The 23,914-nt window shown below is 36.8% G+C and overlaps 1 protein-coding gene across 1 annotated transcript in view; it reads right to left on the reverse strand.

The window, feature by feature from the left end:
- CFAP47 (cilia and flagella associated protein 47) overlaps positions 1-23,914 on the reverse strand; it is a 419,927-nt gene that overhangs the window by 169,373 nt on the left and 226,640 nt on the right. The window contains exons 41-45 of the mRNA XM_064483196.1: positions 22,253-22,323; positions 20,809-20,954; positions 10,133-10,244; positions 9,143-9,369; positions 1,553-1,727 (exon numbers count right to left, since the gene is read on the reverse strand). Coding sequence (XP_064339266.1) covers positions 1,553-1,727; positions 9,143-9,369; positions 10,133-10,244; positions 20,809-20,954; positions 22,253-22,323 — 731 coding nt within the window. The remainder of the gene's footprint in view (positions 1-1,552; positions 1,728-9,142; positions 9,370-10,132; positions 10,245-20,808; positions 20,955-22,252; positions 22,324-23,914) is intronic.

The following is a 23,914-nucleotide window of genomic DNA, read 5'->3' on the forward strand; positions in this document are numbered from 1 at the left end:
TGAGTGAAAGACTTTTAAATGTAAACTACTTCACACATATATAATTAAACAGCATCTTAATATACCATAGTCTTCATTCGTAAGCCTATACTGTGAGTTTCATGTCAAATCTATGCTATGTATCCTTATTTATGTTTTCTTAGACTGAAAATTCTTCAATATTTGAATTATCCTCTTTAATCAACTGTATTAATGTTAGTTCTATTTGTAAACACACCTATAAGTGCCTCTCTGTCAACACTTACCCACTGTGTTACGAGAGCTACTTATCTGTTAGTCTTTCAAAGGGATGAATATGGAAATCTTCATGATTTTGCCCAAAGGAATTAATGCTCAGTAGTGTTGATGAATAAATGGCTGAATAAATGAATAGCCTGGACTGACAATCCTAGCTGGGTTTATAATGCACACAGCTTTACCCAGTTATCTCAAAAGGGATTAAAAAGTTTTGAAAATAAATTCTTTATTTAAAAATTCAACAGCCCATTGAAAAGCTGGAGGTAATAAAGATTAAAAAAAAGACAAAAACTTAACATGAGAGGTTTCAAGCTGTCAGCTGGTCAAACGTGCCCTCACACTTGCTTGTCCAGCTCAAGATTTTATTTTTATTTTCTGTAATTTGAATGTGCAGACAGGGCATTTACTCTTCAGTTCGCCATAGGCTCCAGCATCCCTATTTCTGTAGATTAGACTCAATTCATAAATCCTTGTTACCTGCTTAGTCACCTGGCATTTGAATCTGGGATCTCAGATCTCCTAGGAAGGCAAAGTGAACAGACTACCCTGTACCTTATCATTTGCAATCACCATCTCAGATTTAGAAATATTTTATAGTTAACACAAAGCCATAGTAAAATAACAAATGAAAAGTCCTAGTAAAGAAATTATATTCCTATTATGATCCACTGCTTTGAAAAGAAGTGCAAGAAAAAGTATAAATTAATTTTGAGTACTTTAAATTATTTAGTCATATAGTTTATATCTTATCACTTATAATTAATAATGTAAATGTATTAACATTCTGTTAAATCTGGCTTAGTCCTGCCTGATCACAAATATACAGAATAAAAGAAACCAAAACTAGGTATCCAACTGAAAAAGGCCCTTGTCCAGATGAAAGATAAATTACTCGTAAATAGCACTGTTCTCTGGTATCTCCTGTTGTCAAAATCCCTCCCATCCTTTAGAGGCAGCCTCAGACTCAACTTCAGGGCAACTTCTGTAACCAAGTTCACTATAAAAGCAAGAGCTCACATTTCTCAAAGTGCATTTATTGTCTTAATCAGATAACCACTCTTTAACAAGGACAGGTTGGCAAACTTCAGTATCAGTATTTGGCACCCAAATTCAGTAAATAATTTAAATGACTATGATGCATATTGGTTATTTATAAAGTAAAATATCAGTCAACAATTGGTATTTATATAGCTGAACTATTTCTTCAATTATATTAGGAATATCCTATTAGTTGAAATAATCTCTTCTTCGCATTTTAGTATTTCACAGTACCTGAGCCAGTGCTAGATATTGCAGTCTCCACGTTACTGATTACCTGTTTTATTTGCAGAGTTAATTCCTTGAGATTGAGTCAATTTAACTTGAGTTCCCGGAACCTGAGGAATGCAGACTGTGTTGGGGAAATTAAAATATTGTGGAAGGCTTAGTTCTGTATTGTATGAAATGGAATTTGGCTTCTTCAACTTTGAAATATTAAAGAGTGTACAAGTCTGTAAATAAACAGAGAGTAAAATTGGAATGTAATTCTCTTACTCTTTATCTCCAAAACACAAAAGATAGCGTTAAGTATTTAGACTCCATATTTGGGAAAAAAAAAATCCCTCAAGAGATTGTAATCTGTTAATTTCTTTAGACATACTATTATTTATTTGGTGGAAGGCAACACTAACATGTTTCATAGACTCAAGGGAGTCATCCTTTACTAAGAGATGCTCAATATCCCATGCTTGAATCCTTTCAGTGTTGAGGAATTCACTGTCTTAGGAAGAAATCATTCCACTGGTGAACAGCACAGAGGAAGTACTTCCCTCCGTGAGTTGAACCTTGTGTTCCTTAATATCTATGCATCAGCTTATTCTTATTAATAGTACAGTTAGTCCCCTCCCTTTTGCTAATGACAATTTGGAAAAAAATATTTATGTACATATAAGACCAGGTCCTGCCCCTCCACCAACCTCCAAACAACCCTTTCAAATAGGTTTGAATTTTCAGCCCATTCAACCGTGACTTATATAATGTGAGTTATAACTTAACCCCATACATACGCTCCTCTGGACACAATCTAGTTCAATACCGTCCTTCTTAAAATAGGACACTGAAGATAAACCCAGCTCCCTAAGAGTGAGCTAAGCAATGCAAAGCACAGAGGTATGCAATCACTTATTTTTATCAGGACGTTTTACTGCTAAACACCGTAGTACAGCGTAATGGTTAGACCAAGACTTCTCGAAGCTAGACTGTCTGCACTTGTACCCCAACTCTAAGTCAGCTTGGCCAGGTGATTAACCAAAGCCGGAAAGTCTTCATTTCTAAGATACAGGCAATAGTAGTTCACACTGCCTAGCCCTGGTGGGAGTATTTAAAGTGTTAACAAATGCCAGATTCTTGGAGCACATTTTAATTATTCAATAAATGTTGGCCATCGTGGTCATCCCCACTGTTGTCCACATCATCATCATCAGCATGACTGCAATCATGATATCATTACACAGCAAAAATAAACTTTAGTTCCCCTGGCAATTATCTCATTCACTGGGTTCATTATCTGTAAAATCCACAAGGATTTTTTTCTCACAGAGTCACATTTTCTCCCTACTTTATTTTGGCAATTAAAATCATGTAAACACAGAAATAGAAATCAGTTCACTCACACTTATCATTGTTTTGGTTTATTTTTCTAGTCATTATGAACATATTATCTATTTATATCAGCAACTAGTTCTCTACCCAAATGTGTATCATCTGCCTTCTGTATCTGCAAGTCATTCAAAATACTACGTACTGACAGACTCTCTTCTCTTGATCAAACTCTAGTCAGGTTCCTCCAAGCTCTCTTCTCGACTAGGCCTCAATGTTAGCCTATAAAAAATGCATTCTCAGCAGAAAGGATTTTGTCCATCTATTTCCTTCATCCATACACACTAAGAGACTTGAACCAGCACTAACATAGTTTCTAACAGCTCAAGGCCATATCCCTAGGATGACTCAGGTCCCCTTTTCCAACTAAAAATTGGCACCTGGCATCTGCTTCTAAAGGATTGACTCACACTGGCACTTGCCATCTACCTCTACAAGGGACTAAATTATGATCTGCTGCAGCTGCTGACCTTCAAACTCCCAGAAAGGAGTTTGAGGTGGGGGATCAGGAACGAGGAACTCCATGCTCTGGGAAAACTGGTGGAATAGGCCTTCAGATAGTCAGATATTTTCGGGAGAAGATTTTATGAGCCCAAATTCTAGATATGAGGGCATCTCCTCATATCTAGATCTAGAAAGGCACTAAAATCATTAACAGTGACATCTGCTCTTTGACCAGCAGTAACCTTCACAAGACTACCAGCGACCTTCTGCAAATAAAAAAATGTGTGCTTGATTGCATGTACTCCCACTTCACCAAAATCACATATATCCTGACTTTCCCTTTACCTCTTCAGAGCAGGTCCTCAGAGCTACCTGAAATGCTGTCTCCCAGCTATAGTCCTCATTTTGCCCCAAATAAAACTAAACTCACAACTCTCACGTTGCACACAAGATTTTATTTCAGTCGACACCCTTAAAGTGCCTACCTGGGAAAGTTCAATGCTACCAGGATAATTAACTGTTCCAGCTAAAATCTGGGGATAGGCAGATAGGCTTCTGAACCCCTCCTAGAGCAGTTACTTTAGAAAGCTTGCCATTATAAATCCTTTCTCTCCCCTTCTGGGATGTAAATCTACCACTGGAGATGTATTCTCAAGGACCCCAGAGCCCTCTCTTTGAAATGCAAAAATTCATGGAGAGAATGATCCCAGGCAGGTGGGTACTTAGTTCTAACTTGCATCACTACCCACCTCCTGTCATAAAGATTCCAGAAGTTTATTCCTCTTGATAAGCATCAATTAACAAGTCCAGGTCACTTCCGTCAACTCCCTCCTGCTTCCTGTAAATTTATACTTCCCAGACACTGCTCATTGTCCCTTTAAAACTCCCAGTTATTTCTGTTACAAACAGCTTAGTTCATGCTGGATCCTACTCCCTGTTGCAACAGTTGCTGAATAAAGTCTATCCTTGCTTCATAACTAGGGTCCAGCTTTGCTTATCATTAACACTACGGACAACTACTCACTATGTGATCTGGAGTGCACTTAAATTATACAAAAACCTTTTCTTTATTCTTCTAAATCCTCACCAGGAGAATCTCTTAGATTTCCTTTTTTAAAATGACAAATTTCAAAATTTCAATGAGTTTCCTTGCCATTTATCCCAGAGAACACACTACGTGGCTTTTAAACCATAAACTTGAGGAAGTTAATAGAAAACATAAGAAAATACCCTTGCAAGCTCTGCATCCTTCCAGTACCACTGAGTGTATCATTAGAGTTAGTTTATTAATGGCCAGGAGGATATGGTTTCAATACATGAGTGCTAAGTAGTGAAGTACCAGAAATTCACGCTCCTGACAAAAGATCCTGTCTCTCTGGGTACATTAAGTAGATACATCATAATGCTACTACCTTATAAATATTCCAAAAATTCCAACTGTACATCATTGTAGAATAAAAAATTAGTCATACATGTCACTTTTCTTTGGTAGAAAAGTGATTACGTTTATTCAATTAGATTTAGTTCTAAACAGATTTATTTCAAAATGATTTTAGATTTTGTTACAAGTTATTTTATGCTATAACAGAGAATTCTAGACTTTCACTTATTCCCTTATACAATTTCATGGTAGTAAACTAAGAAATGAACGTATGATCTACAGGCTATGCAGGGAAGGAAAAGAATAATGGACTGGGAGGGAAAAACCTAAGCCCATTTCTAATCTGTCACAAATCTGTGTCACCTTGTGCTACTATCTTACTACTCTGGGGTGTTTACAGGTCTCTAAAAGTAAGAGGTTGTAATACGTGTCTCTGAGCGTCCAGCTTTATTTATTTTCTAGCTTGAAAATACAATAATGTCTCTACCCTGATCTAGGCTGTGATCTCTGCCCTGTCAGTGAGGGCAACTTAGGTCTTTTTATGCCTTGGCCATTCCAGTTTTGTGTTGTAAGTGTAATCCTATCATCTCTACCTTTTTCCATGGGGTCACTGAAATAATTTGAAAAGTGCACAGAAAAGCATTTGAGGGAAAAAAAAAGTAAAATATTATGCAAGTAGGGGATGTTTTTAAAATTAATCTTGTTTACTGTTCTGCTGTAAAAATATTAGCATTACTATATTTCAAGAGTGCGCTGATAACTGCACTTGAAAACAAACCTCTGTAACTACATGGAGAGAAACAAAATAAGGTGCTACACATTCTCATTTTCTTAAACTGGCACATTCAACTTTTCTCCGGTTATTTTATGCATTTGGAGATTTCTCGCTGAAACAAAAAAATGCATGATATTCACAGAATTCAAAGAAAACAGTAATTTCTGGGTGAAAACTCAATTTTTAAATTTAGAGACTACTTTAAACATTTAAATTTGAAAGAAGTCAAGATTTAATCATAAATAATAACAACAATTATTATTATGTCCACCAAAAAATTCAGAGAAGTTGAGCTAGAACTGTTCAGAATTCTGCAAGCCCCCCACCCCCCCAACAAAGGACAAAACCGAGCAGTTAATCATTGGGACAACAGACTGACAGACTCAATGCCTGATACATATTCCTGAGTTGATTTACAGATACTGTAACTGCCACCAGAGGGAAAAAAGTTAATTGCATGATGACCAAAATGCAGCCATGACATAAGCTTCTCCACATTGAGCAGTACTTGAATCTATGGCCAGAATACAGTTCCAAAAACTAGCCCTAAGAGAAGAGGATTAACATTTTTGCTTATAATAATCTATATCTTTGTGGGCATCAAAATAATTGTAATTTGTTCTGCCCATATATGTAAGTGGGGAACTAAAATTGTCAGCAAAGAGATGCTATGGACCCATGTTAACATCTTCCACTCTGAAAACACGGTGTGCTATGTCAGCATGAAGAAGTTACACAAGACGGAACTTCACTCCTAATTCCATAGAAATGGAGTGATGTTTGACAGTGGGGAATTGAAAGCAGCTCTTTTGCCCCTTTTCTGTTCACCCATTTCTATCCCCTTCTAACCTTAACCTAGTTAAAGGAATGAGATCACTAGGAAATTGAAACTAACTTCTGACTTATGCTCTCCCAAATGCACACCATGCCTTGTCTAACCTGTTGATTCTTTTCCTAGATAGAAAGAATGAAAAATGAAGCAGTTAAAGAATTACTAGCTCTCTACTCCCAGTAGCCCCGTAAGCAATCTTATAGTCAGATCACATGGGCAAGATCACATCTGAAGAGTCAACCAGTCTGCATAAGATGGAGAATGAAGCAGAATCCAGCCTCCCACCTTGATGATTCACTCAGATTCTTCCCCCACCCCCACCCCCATTTTCCCCTTTAAAAACTGTCATGGCTGAGCAGAATATTTGGAGCTGGTCTCTAGACATGAGTTCACTGTCTCCCCAGATTGCTAGCTTTTCTGATTAAAGCACCTTTCCTTTCTACTGACACTTGCCTCTCAATTACTGGCTTTTGAGCCGCAAGCAGCCAAATCTGAGTTCAATAACACAGACATACAGATACCCATCCTGCAAATGTGGGAGGGAAATAAGGATAAATCAACAGAAAGATGATTTTGACTGTGAGAAATCAGGCTATGAGGCAATGTGGATTGACCTCAGCCTATACAACGAAGACTACAGGTTTAAGGTGCCATTTGTTTGTTCAGGCACATGTGCAATTCAAATTAAACAATGACAGTACTCCTCACGCACAAGACATTGAGGGAGAGACAAAAAACAGGTCACAAAAGTTTTGAGATTTCTAGAAATTCACAATCTGATAGGAGAAATAGGTAAAGAGAAAAATAAATCCGCTACAAAACATAATTTGGTAAATGCACAAAGAAATACAAAGTGTGCTGGATTCCAGGGAGGAAGCTAAAAGAATAGAGAGAAAGACAGAAACTATATGCATACATAAATAATAGAAAGGAGATTTATGGACATTTAAATAAAATGTTTTGGGGGAAGGGTATAGGTCAAGTGGTAGAGCGCATGGTTAGCACACATAAGGTCCTGGGTTCAATCTCCAGTACCTCCGCTAGAAATAAATAAGTAAACCTAATCACCTCCCCCAATAAAAAATTAAAATAAACAAACAAACAAATAAAATGTTTTGACAAGAGGTAAGAATGAAGGCAATGAATTTAAAGGAAAAGAGAGAGAAGGAGAGAGCTTAAAGTTTGAAAAAGCCCCCTATTGAACATTTTTATTGTAATGGTGCGCTGAAAGTTGAACCAAACCCTTCCCAAATGCACTGCTCTGTAGAAGAAGTGAGCATTTTGGTATGAGCTGAAGAGAGCCATTGGCTTCTTCAATGTCCAAAGTGGATGGGTTAGTCTGGAGGGTGTTCAGAGTCTTGGCCCTGGATATTTTCCAGCTAATGAGAACTCAAAAAATCCACGTCATACATAAAATATGCTCAATGGTTAGATATCAGTGCTTAGACTGTACTGATTCTAACATTCTGACAAATCAAAGAAGAAATCACCCCTATAATGCCAAATCTTTTGTTGTATATGTAAATGAAGGTAAATCTTAAAGAACAATGATGAAAACATTTTGCATCCATTTCTTCAGTGAACTAAGATTTAATGACTTCCTTTGGCTCAGGACACACTTTTCCAGGCACTGGTGATATGAAAGTTAAGTAAACAAACATCTTCTCACAAATTCCCTTGCTGGAGATAAGAGTAAACACACAGATATACTACTCTCAGACAGTAAATGCTACCTGAGGAAATTCAAGTGAGTTTAGGGTTTGGAGAGTGGCTCATAGAAGTTTAAGGGATTTTTAAAAAAATTCTAAGTTGGTAAAGCAGAACCTCACTGGGAGCATTTTTAGCAGACCTGAAGTTCCTGAGGGATGCAGCCTCTCACGGTCCAGGGAGGAGCAACAAAGGACCTGCACAGGCCATGGGGAGCAGGCCTTCCTCAGGTGTTTGAAAAACTGCGAGGAGACCTGTGCTGAGAGAGGGACAGGAGGGAACGGGGTCCAGTGGAGACACTGAGATCAGGGAGGGGATGGGTCTGACTAGGAGGGTCAGTAAGACCATGGGAAGGATGTTGGTTTTCACCCTGATGTGAGCTGGAAAAGCCAGAGGAGCACGTGATCAGGTTTATGTTTCAGAGGAATCATGTTGGCACCTTTGTGGAGACTGACGGTACCTTATTTCAACTATAAAATAGAATTCAAGCTGTAATAATGGAGTCTACAGTAATAGTCATGGTCATAACAACGTCTTATGTCTAGAGAGCACTTATCATATACCAGCTACTATGCTAAGCATTTTATATAATTATTTCACTTAGCTTCCAAGGATTACCAGTATCTGCAAATTAAAAACAGCAAAATTGAAGTCTGAGAATTTTTAAGCAACCAGCCCACAGTCAGACAGCTGGACAGTGTTAAAGTCTGGATTCTCAGCCTGGTAATCTGACCCCAGGGACAATCGTCTCTAGACCCTTAACAGAATATCCTGGGCAACTTTTAGAACATGTCCCCACCCACCTCCTTCCAGAGACTGATATTTAATTATTCTGGAGTGGGGCCTGGGCACTGGTAATGACTTCTCCAGGGCATTCAGATGTACAGCTAGAATTGAGAACTTGTGTGAAATGACCACTATACTGTAATGCCTAAAATTACCCAGTAGAATGTTTTGTTTCAGATTTATTATTTAATGAGGTCAAAGAAAAAAAAAGCAAATGAGCTGCCCTGGGGAAAATCAGCTTTCATCATTTTCCTACATAAAAATGTTACGATGAAGTAGTAAGAGCCCTGTCTATTTTTAAAGAGAGATTAATTTAAGCACGTCTTCTGTCCTCCGTACCCACCTCAATCTTGCTCAGCCCCAGGAGGGCAACGGCCACGCGGATACTGCTGCTCTCCAGAGTACCGGTGATCAACCTTTTCTCATACTCTATCTTCGATATCTGTTGCTGGGCTGCAAAAGTCAAGGCTTTTTCCTTGGCTTCATTTATCAGTGGCAATTTAAGGTCCACAACCAGGATTTGATGGAATTTGGATTTCAGGTATAGAACTGGATCTTTGTTAGTAGGCACTAGGGGAAGGAAAAACATTTGTGACTGCAATGGTTAATTTATACCCTTGACACTGTTATCCAGAATGGACTTGGGAGGTGTGAAATATAACACTGCAGTCAAGGCCTCCATTAACCAGGGGGAAAATAAACAGGAAATACATTTTTTATAGTCTTTTTTTTTTCACTTTTTTATAGTCTTAATTAAGTAATTCAAGAGTAAGTCTTCGGGAATTAAAGATACTCTACTAAAGAATTCTAGTCAAGTGGTTCTTTCAGAGACACATCATCACCTTGCTAAAAAAAATTCTGTGGCCACTGTATTCCTATCAGAGATGAGAAGGCAGGAGGAGCAGAAATAAATGTAAAGGAAGACATCTGTCAAGGACTGGCAAGACCTGCCATTTTCTTTCACTAATAACCTTACACTGTAAACTAGAACGTAGGGGAGAAGTACAGGTTATACTGCCGTCTACAGAATTTTGACACTGTAGTTACTTCCAGATTATTTGGAAACTGGAAGATTTTGCTGAGTAAATATTCTAAATGCCAAATTTCAATACTGACCTGAAGACTAAAAAATATTCTAAGAAGAATCACAATTGCCTTTTTCTTACTTGTTAAAATGGTGCTCTATTCTATGGATGCTGACATCATAAAGTTAAAAGGGAGCCTTTGAAAATGGAATCATATATGGAAAAACCTGCTGTGAGGATGCTTAGGTGACTATATGAGGCCCCATCCTTCAACATTATGAATGAAACAAAATGCACAGATACTCTACCTTTGTCAGGAGAACTGCTGAAGTCAAGTGGAGTTGAAGAATCCAATGGAAATAATCTGGAAGGCAAGGGGAGCATACCTTTTCCTTCCAAAACATATATTAGTTCTCCAATCTGAAAGACAACCACACAATAATATATTATAAAAGCTCAGGAAAAGGATAAATCTTTCACCTATAAGCTGTGTGCTATAAAAACATGCATCGTGCATTACTAAACAACATAGGCCCTAAATCGATGCAGAAGGTAAGGATTAAATACAACCCTACCAAAGTACGAGGTAAACTCCGCATGCAACCAGAACACAGAGATGGATTAAGAACGTCCCAGGATGGCACTGACAGCACTTAATCTTTATAGCTACAAATATCCTCCAAAGAGTGCTAGCTTAAAACAAACACTCAAGCACATGAGAAAATCTTTTCCTTCATTCTGTGATTTATTGTTGGATGGGAGTGACATCATTTTTGTAGGGTGTCTGAGTCCCCAAGAGTCTACATGTCAAAGTGGGGGTTTTGAAACTGTGCATGTGAGGGTCTGAAGATCTTTCAGGTAAGAAGTAGAAAAGACTAAACAGAGAGTAAAAATAAAAGTGAGGGCAAGGCAAGGGCAGCAACATGACAGAGTGAAAGATCAAGAGAGGTGGATAATCCTGGTTTTCATTCGGGCATTGGCATTTACTAGCTACTAACAAACCTCAGGCAAGTTTACTGAATCTCTTGAGTGCCAGATTCCTCCCTTATAAAATGGGATGAACAACACTTCCATTTTAGGAACTCGAGATTAAATGAAAAAGGAGAAGGAGAGAGTCTCAAATGACATATCATACAATCACAATGGATAAACATTATTTAGATCTTGATTCTTCAAGGCAGCAGAATATGTCACCCCAAATAATGACTGTAGCAGTTCAGGACATGCCACCTAAAATATGCTGCCTTGGTATATTGATTATTTGAGCTGTAGCCACCTAAAAAACAGCAAACACAGAGAGAGGCTTTCTCTGAACTGCCCTTCACTGCCTAAAGACAGATCCTCCAAAAGGAACTCAATTATCATAAATCCCTTCCCTGAGTTTGATCAACCAGGGAAGACTGACTCTTGTCCCAGGAAGAGACTAGAAGTTGACATCATATCCAAACATTGTCACAAACTATCGTATCTTTTATCTACTCTTTTAAGAGCCCATTCATCTTTCCTAAAAATCATTTACTCATCTAAGTGGCTGCAACATTCCTCTCCTTTCCCTATTAAGATGGCATATAAGCCTGAATTCAAAGCCACCTCAAGGAGTTACTCCTTTTTCCTTGGGTATCTCCCATGTATACATGAGGTATACATGTTAATAAACTTCTGTTTTTCTCTTGTTAATCTGTCTTTTATTACAGGGGTCTTAGCCAAGAACAACTCAGAAGAGTAGAGGGGAAATTATTTTTCCTCCCCTACACTGCAAACAAAGAACTTTAAAATGAAATAATAATAGTAAAAAAATACACAATCATGAGACAATCAGGGAAATATGAAGAATGCCTAGATTTTTGATGTCACTAAGGAAAAAATTTACAATACTTTTAGTAGTAATGGTGTCATGGTTATATATATATTTTTTAAAATCAGTCTTTTTGTTGTAGAGCTACTTCCTGAATTATTTGTGGATAAAATGATGTCATGATTGGGACTGGGTTCATTATAATTATGAAACCTGTTTGGCCATGCACTGTTGAAACTGAGCAGAGAGTACAGGGAATGACTTATTGCAGTTTTATTTCTACAATTCTGTGTGCTTTACATTTTCCATAATGAAGTCTTTTCTTTCTTTTCCTTTTTTATTGAGCTATATTTGATTTATAATATTATCTAAGTTTCAGGTGTACGACATCGTGATTCACAATTTTTAAACGTTATACTCCATTTATAGTCATTATACCATACTGGCTCTATTCCCTGTGTTGTGTACAATGTATCCTTGTCACTTATTTATTTTATACACAGTAGTTTATACCTCTAATTCCTCTACCCCTTTTGTACCCCCTTTCCCTTCCCTCTCCCTACTGGTAACCCGTAGTTTGTTCTCTACCTCTGTGATTCTGTTTCTTTTTTGTTACAATCACTAGTTTGTTTTATTTTTTAGATTCCGCATATAAGTGATCATACAGTATTTGTCTTTCTCTGTTTGGAAGTCTTTTTTTAAATGCTTATATTTTAAGAAGTAGAATGACAGTAGAGATGTGGTGAGGACTACTGTGAGGTAACATTTAACAACTTTTGCCATTTCACTTGTTGTCTAAGATGTTTACAATATTTTGGTATATTTTTATCATGTGATCAACTTACTTTTCTATTATTTATATATATACTGTATGATCAAATACATCTTTAGAATGATCCCTAACCCTTTGCCTGACACTTATCAGGCACTTAAGAGATCCATTTAAATGGAGTGAGAGCAGGCTTCCCAAACTTTCATGTGCATATAAATCACCTGAGGATCTTGTAAAAATGCAGCTCTGACTCAAAATATTTAGTAGGGGGCCAAGGCTTGAGAGGATCAATGAAAACAAAGGCTGAGAAATTCAGGTTTAAACTACACAATGGAGAATCTTGTACCAGAATCAGCTTGTAATAAGCATGCAACTCACCACTAGGAAAGCAAAAGGAAAGTAACTTTGAAGCTGGGACTGTAACTTGTTTGAACTGTCCCACAGTCTTAAAACAGTATCAGCTGCATGCTGGAGAGGCTATTCCAAAGATACCTTTGAGCAAGCAATATACACATCAATGAAATAAAAGTGAACTGATTACATAATGAAAATATGTCAAAATATTATAAATATTTTAGATAAGTGAAATGGCAAAAATTGAAAAATAATCTAGAAACAATATAAGCGAACAATTTCTGATTGTGAGGACAATTTATTTATTGCTTCATTATCCCTCCTCTGCTGAGATTTGTTTATAAGAAAATTTTGTCATCTACTTTCATATGAAAGTATGTCATGTACAATTTTATTAATTACAATCCACAATTATCTTCATTTCATGCTGAAAAAAAGGAATATGGAAAACTTTGAATATTTTAAGTTGTTTAGCATTTAAATCTGTGCACTCTGGGTAATAAATAGTATGTTATATACAATTTTCATAAAGTAATTTTTCCTAAGCAGCCATGTTCTTTGCAAACATAAATCCAAGCTAGTAATCTGAAATGTGTTTTGTGTATGTGTGTGTGTTTTACTACATACAACTGAGTTATCAATACTAATGGCAAAATTTTCAGCGCTACTTGAAGTAGAATATAAATGCATTAGTTCAACAGAGACTGGAGAAAACAATATATTAATATTTTACTCTTATTTTAACTTTTTATCCTACTTATTTTTATCTCAAAATCAGTGCTACCCAAAATATAGTTGATGGAAGAAATTCTCACATATTCAAGTATGCAGAAGTCACTCTGGCTCATATATGACTAGGCTTGACCTTTATGCTAACTAGAATAGCTTGTCTATGGCCTGACAAAACATGAATTTTACATCTGCCTTAACCATTAGGATACTGATCTTCCACTGTGGATTGGATGCCCCTAAGGAAACACAACTGTCACCCAGATTTGGGTGACATAGCGATCAACGTGTTAAAAGAAAAGAATGTATTTAAAAATCAAAATGGAGTAACGGTGGTTCAGGCATTCAAAATGGAGGTGGGTGGCCACTGTGGATATAGTTGCAGACATATTCCTCCATCACTGAGAACTTGAATATTCTAGACTATATCAGACTCAAGGACATCACCAGCCATTCTCAAAACAGTAACTGCTGGCAGCTGCCAGCTGCAAACTTGTGGACTCAAGGTCTCCCTTTGTAACTGTGCAACCATTTCAGGCCCCAACCAATCCCTCCTTTACAAGTACCCTTACTTCTTACCAGCTCCAATCCTAATTGTTGACTACTTATGTAACTTTTAAATTTTTGCCTATATAAGCCTCTCCCATTTTGTAGTCTGGGCAACACAATTCAAGTGCTTCTTGAATCTGTGTCCCAGGCTATAGTCCTCAGTTTGGCTCAAATAAAACATTTTTCTATTCCTACTATAGATTGTTTATTGATGATCTGTGTTGACGTAGTCTCTATGAGAAATCAGATGTGGTGAGTATAGAGTTACAATAATTATATATATATTTTTAATGTATGTGTGAATGAAACCAGAGCTTGTCCACTCCATGAAAATGAATACCGACTCACTGGATTTAATACAAAAGGAACAAACTATTTGCCAGAATATTTTCCTTAAATAAATTATAAACAGCTTCTTAGCCATTGATTAGCCAACTGAAATATCAGTAACTAAGACTCTATTTAATTCCGTTTAATTTCACATCTTACACAGACAATACATTAGCATTTCTCAAAAAGGTATTTTGTCTAACTTGTTCACAAAGTTCTTTTTTATTAAAAAGAAACTTAATAAAATCGAAAATAATGCCTGTTTCAGCAAATTATTCAGGAAAGTCATTTGTAGTATCATATAATTATTTCCCTCTACTTTTCTTGAAATAAAATCAGACCAGGAAAGGAATACAAACTCAATAAAGAACACTTTTAAAGTAGAGATGCTCTTCACATTCCAAGTCTAGAGGCAGTAACAAGGGAAATAAAATTATCTGACACGTAACAGACACTTGTCAATGTGAGCTGTTCTAGTAGTTGCCTATTAAATTTCCTTTCTGCTCTTAATTTCATATTTTCCAGTTGGCATGTTTACTTGGATTGATATATTTTCCAGAAAGATGCCAAAGCTCACTGACAATGTTAAGAACACCTCACAAAAGACATTTTGTTCTTCCTGTATATCAAGTTAAATGTAGGCCTCAAACAACACAGTTCATGCAGTTTTACAAGACCAGCCATTAAATTAACCAGAAAGGAAGGACACAAACACAGAATTGGTAGGAAAGTTTTAATCCCAGCTCTGCTACTAATTAGCTGAGTAACCTTGGCCAAATCATGGATGCCCTCCAGATACAAATAAACCCAATCTCTAAAAAAAAATTTTTTTTGACGGAAATCAAATTGCCATGCTGATTCATAGGTCTTAAGTTCTACTTACTCTCTTATATTGGACCTAGATCTTGCTAGGTTTTGTAATTTGCTTATTTGAATTGGCTGAAATATTATTTTTATGGCTAAACATGAGACCTAAGCTAAAATTCTAAAACAGTAATTTCCATACACTAGAAAGAGATCATTAATCACTGTAGGTGACTATCTACTTCATGTTGTAATAATTACAACATGAAACTGACCAGTAAGAATAATTGCTGTTCTTTTAAAGTACTATTTTTCATAGAAAGATTGAGCTAAGAGATTGAGTAAGGGTGAGATGAAGGCATATAAAAAGATTATATGCCTGCATTAAAAAGTTCAATTTTTTAAATACCATTTTAACACAATCTTAATTGCATGCCTGAGAGACTATTCCACACATATTTTGAGAAGGCAACATATATTTAAATGGCATAAAATACAAATTGATTGTTTAATAGAAAACAAACAGTATATTGTAGGAAAACAACTCTCAAATAAACAAGAAGCTGGGCCTAGACTCTAGAAGCTATTGTGACAAGATTAATAATCTCTTTTTGCCTTTATCACTGTATTTTTCAGAAGTTTCTATTCAAATTTTTTGCCCCGCATTTGCTCTGCAAGTAAATGAAAATTTGCTTTCCCTTCACTTGTGAAGATGACTCAAACTGCCATTAAGTTTGATCTTTATGTCAATTTTCATCTTTACAGTTCTCTCTTGTTCCCTTCTTTTTTCCCCCAAATCCAACATCGCCACCTCCTCTTTCACCAGTTTCTAACATGCTTCTCTGTTTTACTGCTAGTAAGTGAAAAAAGAAGGCAAGGTAGAATGGAGGTGTGTGGAGTAGCATAATAGACCGCAAGAGTCTCCTAGCCATTCTCTCAGTCTCCAGTTTCTGCCTCCAATTCTTAATCTACTCTCTGTTTTGGCCCCAGAGATACTTTCTAAAACAAAAATGAAATCAGATTATGCCTAGGGCTCAATACCTTCTATTGGGTTCCTGCTTTCAATAATAATAACAATAAATTGCTATTCAACTTAAAATTCACTGTACTCCTCATTATCAGTCTGACTTATCCATCCAATCCATTTTCTGTCACTTTCAACATTCCATTCTCAGAATTTGCAGTTCAAGTACCCATGAAATTTCAAGCTTAGCTCTTTCGCCTAGTGTTCTTAGAATCTTCTCCTGAGCATACTTCTCTGCCCAGATTCTGCTGACTTGCAAATTTCTACTCATCCTTCTTAACCAAACTCCTCTATTTATCAATTATCCCTGCCTCTGCTATGCATTCTTCCCTCTAGTCTAGAAATGGTCACACTCTGTCTGACTGTGTTATAGAAATAAGTGGACATGTTCCAGTACACTGTGTGCACAAGAAAAAAGTATGTCTTGCAAGGGGCATCTTATTGAGGGCACAGTTGTCCCAGCACATGGCTACACCCACTGAAAGAAGGAATGCATTTTTCTAACTCTTATGAGTGTGCTATATGCTCAGCAAGCATTTTTCTACCACCTGGAGGGAACGCCTACTTCAAATGAACACCAACTTTCTGTGTGAGCTGGGCCAGCCTTCTGCAAGTCTGTCTTCTCCACTGGAATGTGACTCCCTTGAGTTCAGTGTTCCTGCCCTTTCTGCGTGTTCACTCTCTCCATGCCTAGAAAACTGGTTTCATACAGGTGGAATTAAACCGTGTTGGGAGGAGTGAACAGAATAATAAAATGAAATTACTGAGAATACATCTTGACTGCTTCAAATTTTAAAACTTGCAATAAGCCATTCTCCATATTCTGTAGTTTCCTTCAAGAATGAGAGGGTTCCAAATCTGCAATTAGTAGATAAATAAATTCTGGAGATCTAATGCACAGCATAGTGATTATAGTCAACAATATTCTATTATAAACTGCAAAGTTGCTAAGAGTCAAGATCTTAACTGTTCTCAACACAAAAAAAGAAATGAGGATTGTGTGATTGTGATAAATGTATGGTGGTAATCATATTGCAACACATAAATGTATCAAACCAACACTGTACACCTCAAACTTAAACAATGTTACCTGTCAATTATATCTCAATAAAAACAAAAGGATGAGAGGGTACATGAAATTAACATGGATTTGGGAAAATAGGAATTACTGTTTTCTCATGTTCTCCATGTCATTTACAATGGAGTCCCGTGGAGCTGACATATTGGTACCCCAGAGGTATGCGGAATCTTTACAGACTGGCTGGTTGCATCAATAAAGAATCCAGAGAAGACCCTCAAGAATAAATAACTACCACTGGGTACAAAATTCTCTTTTTCAGATTTTAGTCTCGTGTTTTTTTTGAAAAAGGCTGCAGTGCTTATTGTAGGATGACGGTTTCACAATAATAGGGGAAAGGAGGGTGGGTGAAGAGGGGAAGGCCTTGCAGTGTGAAGGGGCACAAGCTATGTGTAACTCTGTGTACATTTACTGCACGGATAGACTTTAAAGTTCACCTAACCTGCCCCCATATTGCCAATAGACATCCTGAGGTTAATAAATGTTTCAAAGTGTTTACGGATGAGATTTCATCTTCTCTGTGTTTCATCAGGAACAACTCAGGGGTATGGCCTGTGGAGAGGAGTGTAGTTACCCCAAAGGGAAAAAAAAAGTGGTTGTAACAAACTGAATGAAAAATCAAAGGATGAGTGAAATGTGGCTGGCATTTAAAAGTCACAGAAAATAAAGGAAACCACTTACAAATAATACTCTGTCCCTCTAGCTATAAAAATAACTTTGATTAAACTGAAGCTCATATGCCTAAATGTAAAACTACATAAAGGTTTTAGCATAATATAATGTTTTTACCTTTACATTCAGTAAAATTAAGCAAAAATCCATATTATTAAAGTCTGTACATTAATTATGATGGAAAAAGCTGCATACTGATTATAGAATAATTACAAATATATATGAGAGACTGCCAGCTTAATCTCTGCATCAGCAGAGACAGAAAGAAGAATGAAATGAGTAACATTGCAAAAAGTCAAGTGAGAGGTTCCACTTACTTATGCAAATCTCAGGGAGATGGCCAGAGTGACATGCAATATATTCAACCACTGGTATGGCACAGCCTTAGACTAAATTGTGGTAAACTATGTATCAACAAGAAGGCCTTGCAGGGTCTTCAACCTGGGACGGGGCACCCTTGAACTCTCAGCTTTTGATTTGACTTGGCAAGGCTGACACTTGACACTCTCTTTGGTGTATGGGGCCCTGGTGTGGGCCTGGACCAATCTGCATTGCTTAAGGTGCTCAGGGATGCCGGCTCCTACTTCCTCAAGGCAGCAATAACTCGCCTTTGGTTTCTATTTGTTTTGACCAAATTTCATAGACAGAAAAGGACAATGAAGGACTGGAAGATAAATCTACAGGGGAGAGAAGTCGTCTGGTTTGGTTCAATAAAAAGGCTCACGTGTTGGTGGAAGAAGGCTGCTCAGGCCACAGCAAACAGCTACAAATGGAACCCACTCTTAACCGAGGCCCCATGTCAAAGACCCCTGCCTGACGCCCCTGCTTCTCTCATAGGGACAATCTTAGAAATGCCAAGTGGGAATCCAGGACTATTCAGAGGGGATGTTTACATGGGCACCACCATGAAGACAGGGATTATGTCAATACACGGCTTTGCATGTGCAGTGTTGGTGTGCTGTGGGTGGGGGGTCTGTCAACCCCTCTTCCCAGAAAGTGCATTTCCTTTAAAACTGGGGCATGATTCTGTTCCAGGTTCCTCCATTCAATCTATCCCGTCCACACATGAGCAGAAATCTCTTTGGATCTCTAGCATTTGATACCATGAATTTTCAGGGCTTTTATAGGTTTTTCCCTAATCCAAGAATTTCTATGAACACTGATGGAAGTTTTGTTAAACCGTTTCTACTTTCAAACAGCTATTACATAAATCATTTCATTCTTTATTTGAAAGTTCAAATGGAACAGCCAAAATGAAACAAATCACATACCCCTGATAGCAGTTTTAGTAGAAATGTTTCTGCTGTACACATGGAAAGTTATCAAACTGAGGCTTAATTACTTTATAGGTTTCAACAGGTGGTTTTTAATGGCAAGACAGTTATCACAGATTTAATAAGAACAGGCACTAACTAGGTGGACTTGGATGTTTGATTATCTATTTAAGCATGTAATTGCATTTTTCAATATAATTAGCAATAAAATTGAATGCATAAATTAATAGATGTATTTCCCAACTTAAGTAATTGTAATTCAATGCAATACTTTTGATTAGGGGCATTATTTCTCAATTGATAGCAATATAATTTAACGATTATTGCTTTTCCTAATATTTTCTCTGACAAGAACAAAATATATGTAATCAAAAGGCGTGTTTTAATAAACTGAGATGCTAGGTTAAGGGCAATTATATTTTGATAAATTTAGATAAAATTTATGGAAGTAAATATTAATAGTCAAATAGTCTAATTCAGAGAATAAAGTCATCCTCTTTTTTATGCTACTGAGAATTAACCCTAGTATTTTCTAGGGCTATAATATAAATTGATATAAAAAAGGGATTGTGAAACATTTTACTAAAGTATTGGTCATACTAAAGTTTTTTTTTTTTTTTTTACAAATTTTTATATAGAGGGATTCAGTGAAATCTGACATTCTTTTTATAAAAGAAATGAAAAACAAATGTAGAATCACTATAAAATAGCGTATTTTTCCCTCTTAAGTGGTAATTCAGTGTAAAATTAAACTATTCTTTACATAGTTAACAGGCTAGACTATTTCTCATGTGTAAATGATCCTATAGACAACAAGTCAATAAAATACCTCTTTCCAATTACCATTATTTCACTGCATATGCATTCAATATAGTACATAACTGATATAAAACTTACATATTTGAGGCGATCTCCTGGGTAATAAATTCCCTCCTCAGGTCAACACATGGCAGTATCTTTCTGGAAAAGGCTTATACCAAAAAACTTTTCCTCTGTAGACTCTCTTCTTTGTTTCTCTCTCTCTCTCTTCCCCCTCTCCCATCTCCCTTTCTCCCTTTCTTCCTCTCTCTGTCTCTCTTCTTTGCTGGTTTTAAAGAAGCAAGATGCATGGATCCCAGAGCCAGGAAATTAATTCTCCTAACAACCTAAGAGAATTTAGAAGCAGTGACTTCCAAGGAGAGCCCAGCATGGGCCAATCCCTTGACTGAAGACTAGACAGACCTTAGACAGAGGACTGGTCTAGGTCATGTCGGGATCTCTGATCCATGGAAAATGTGACTTAATAAAAATGTGCTGTTTTAAGCCTGACAGTGTTTGGTAACTTGTTACACAACCAGAGATAACTAATACAGACGGGGCACAGTTGGGTAGGCACACGCCCACTCTGCTCCCATGGGACTTCCTTACCCAGCCATTCTAAAATTTACCTGCAACCAGTGTAACTCTGCTTATTCTTGAGGATAAGCTCTTTGTTTAGCAACTAGAGGAGTGAAACTGCCATCTACATTTCTAGAGTCTTCAGCTGCCTTCAAGTTGCCTGTACTGGTTATTCCATTAAAGTGTCAGCCTGTGATGAAAGCAGACAACACAGCTCTGTGCTCACCTTCTTGTTGCTGAGGATGATGACACAGTAGCGCGTGTGCATGTCAAAGGGAAGAAAGAAGAGCTCCAGGTTGGAAGTCCCTTTCGGTCCCAGGTGAAGAGTGTGTGTAGAGCAGAAGAACTCTTTGATGAAATGGGACTTAATCGCTGTCAAAACATAAATGAGGGCTTGTTGACATATCATTTCATTAAGTGCTGTTCAAACAAAGCAGCTGTTTCATTCAGTGATTAAAGTTTGGGGATGAATTTAAAAAGTGCTCAAAGCACTAGCACAAACAATTACAAGATGATGCATTTATTTGTTAATGAAAGTATGGGTGACCCCGCCCAAGCCTGATATAATAAAAATGCATAATTATGACCCTTTATAAAAGATTCTTTAATAAACAAAAGGAACTTCACTAGTGCTTAAAATGAGCCTGGATATATATTATATACATATATATAGCAAAGAGGTCATCCTAGAATCTTCAACTTTGTTTGTAAACTAAGTGACTATTCAAATCACAGATGTAACAGACAACTTAAACTGGAAATAAAAGACTGTGTATATCTATCTATCTATCTTTCTTTCTCTCTGTTGGTTTTTTAAATACATTCACAAATTCCTCAAGACTGCCTTGAATGTGGGGATACAGTGGGCCAGTCTTAGTGATTTTATCCCAAGGAATATATGTTGGAATGGAGCAAAATCAAGCAGTGTGACTTCTGACCCTAGAGCAGAAAATGTAACACAACTTCTTTCTAATCATCTCTCTTTCTTAGTTCACTTACTTTTAGAACCACGTTGCCTTCCTGTGAAGAAGCCTAGGCCATCTAGAGAGGCCCCAGGTAAGTGTCCAGGCCAAGAGCCCCACCCTCAGTCTGACTGCACTGCATGAAAGACACTGAACAAGAGTCACTGAGCTGAGGCCAGTCAGCCACTCAGTGTGAGAGATAATAATTATAATACATTTTGTTTAATGCCACTACACTTGGGGTGTTTTTCCTGTAGCTAGAGATAACCAGAACATCTCTATATCTACTTTCCTATCCACCATTCTATCCATATTTTCTAAATCTAGAGTTATTTCAAAAAACAACGTAAATCTGTGTTCTCCTTAAAATTTTAAACATGGTGATACCTATCACCTAAATAGGTTGAACCAGTTCAGAATAAGCCGAAAGAAACATAAAGGTCATTTATTGAAATACATTCACTGTGTAGGTGAGGAAGCTAAGATTTAGCAGTGAAAGGCAAGATGTGGACAGAGTTTTCCAAAGGGTCATGAACAGAAAGGGCTGAGGACTAACACCTCAGCCTGCCAATGGGCCAGCAATCCCCAGAGCCTGCTGTTCTGTCTCTGGTCATCACTACTAACTATTGAATATTTCATTTCATATGATGCTCTATACATAAGAATAAGACATGAAAACAAATAAAAGCTTTTATATGAGGCACTCACAGGTTTTTAAGGCATTTGGGGCATGGAAAGAGCCTTCAGCAACGTCACATTCACCGCTACTCACAGCACCACTGTCGTAAGTAGACAGAAAAACAACATCAACAATACAAACAAAACCCAAAAACAATACTCTATCTTAATTCAATCTTATAGATTACTAAAAATTATGGCTATCTACACTATGATATGCAAAGACCACAGATGTATTTCAGATACCATTTTTATGTTTATATCATTTTAGAAATTTTAAAAATAAGAAAAAGGAAACTAACACTCATCCATATTTTCACCATTGCTTTTTAAAAAATGTGGTAAACACAATTCATTTTTACTTTCAAATACTGTAAAGAAGTAAACATTTGACAATACTAACAAAAATAATAAAACCCCAAATCCCGAGACTCGAAAGTAGGTGGTCTCAACTGAGGACAACATAGGTAGTCTCTCCAAAAATGGTTTTAGAACTTGATTTCTTGAGAAAGTCTTTTCTCTAAGCTTAATGTTTCCATACTGGCTTCTTTTGTGTAAAGGCATGAGACTTGGGCAGCTGTTTAATCTCTTGCTGCAGCTCTGAAAATTAATTAGCAGATCACAGCCTGAAGCAAGTGCCTCCCTTGAAAGGTTCCACATCTTCCAGGACCCATCAATTTTCTCCAAGTTGCTCCTCTTAGTATTCATTATTATTTTGCTATCAATTAGTATCTGGGCTCTAAGATATTGTTTGATTTTTTCTGAGAATATAAAAACCCCATATTTTCTCACCTTGCCAGCTGCTCTGTCTGAATATAATACTGTAAAAATACACTATTTCTAAGTAATGCTCTTCCAACCATATACATTCCTTTCCTCCAAACACTATCTTTTCTTTACACTACATTCTTAATAAGGTTATTTACCACATCTTGTCATTATTTTACTTTACTTCTACTCCAGGAACTCTGATTAGCACTTCAAGTAATAGCCCCCCCTTTTAAAAAGAACTTCTAATATTTTATGTAATTTAAGCATTGGATAGATACTTGAAGGCTATAATAGACATAGTAGATGGATATTTCAGCATTTATAAGAGAGATTATACAAAGGGTGGAAAGAACAAAAAAGAATGCTTATTTCTCAATATACGACTCTGATGCCATCTCTTTGATAATGGAGCTCTGGGTAGAAGAGCTGATTAAAATCCTCAGATAATCTCCACATCTCATTTGGCTCAATACTTGCAATTACTAGCCCTTTAGTCAATTTTTTTTTCATAGTGAAGAGAACAGCAGAGCAATTTAGGCTTCATTTCCTTTTTCTTTTCTTTACCTGTTTTGTTGGAGAACAGCTAATGAAAGTGCCTTCTGAACAAATCAGAGTTGCCTCATCCTCAAAAGAGAGTCTCAAACCCAGAAAAATTATCTGCACAATTTATGCTAAAGATAGATTTAAAAAAAACTGCAGACCTAAGAATTTTATTGACTTGCTCACAAAGCTAATGATTATGATGATTAATTCAGATTTTTTTCACCAGAAAATAACTTAATACAGTAATCTGGGTCAGGACAATTCTATTTTACCTGATCAAAATTCTTGAGTCTAGAAATTTGGTGTTAAACCCAACTTAATTACAAAACCAGTATCCTGCATGTCCTAAAAACTGAACAGACAACAACGCATTTACTT

This window comes from Camelus dromedarius, chromosome X (assembly GCF_036321535.1).
Source record: "Camelus dromedarius isolate mCamDro1 chromosome X, mCamDro1.pat, whole genome shotgun sequence".
Lineage (NCBI taxonomy): Eukaryota > Metazoa > Chordata > Mammalia > Artiodactyla > Camelidae > Camelus > Camelus dromedarius.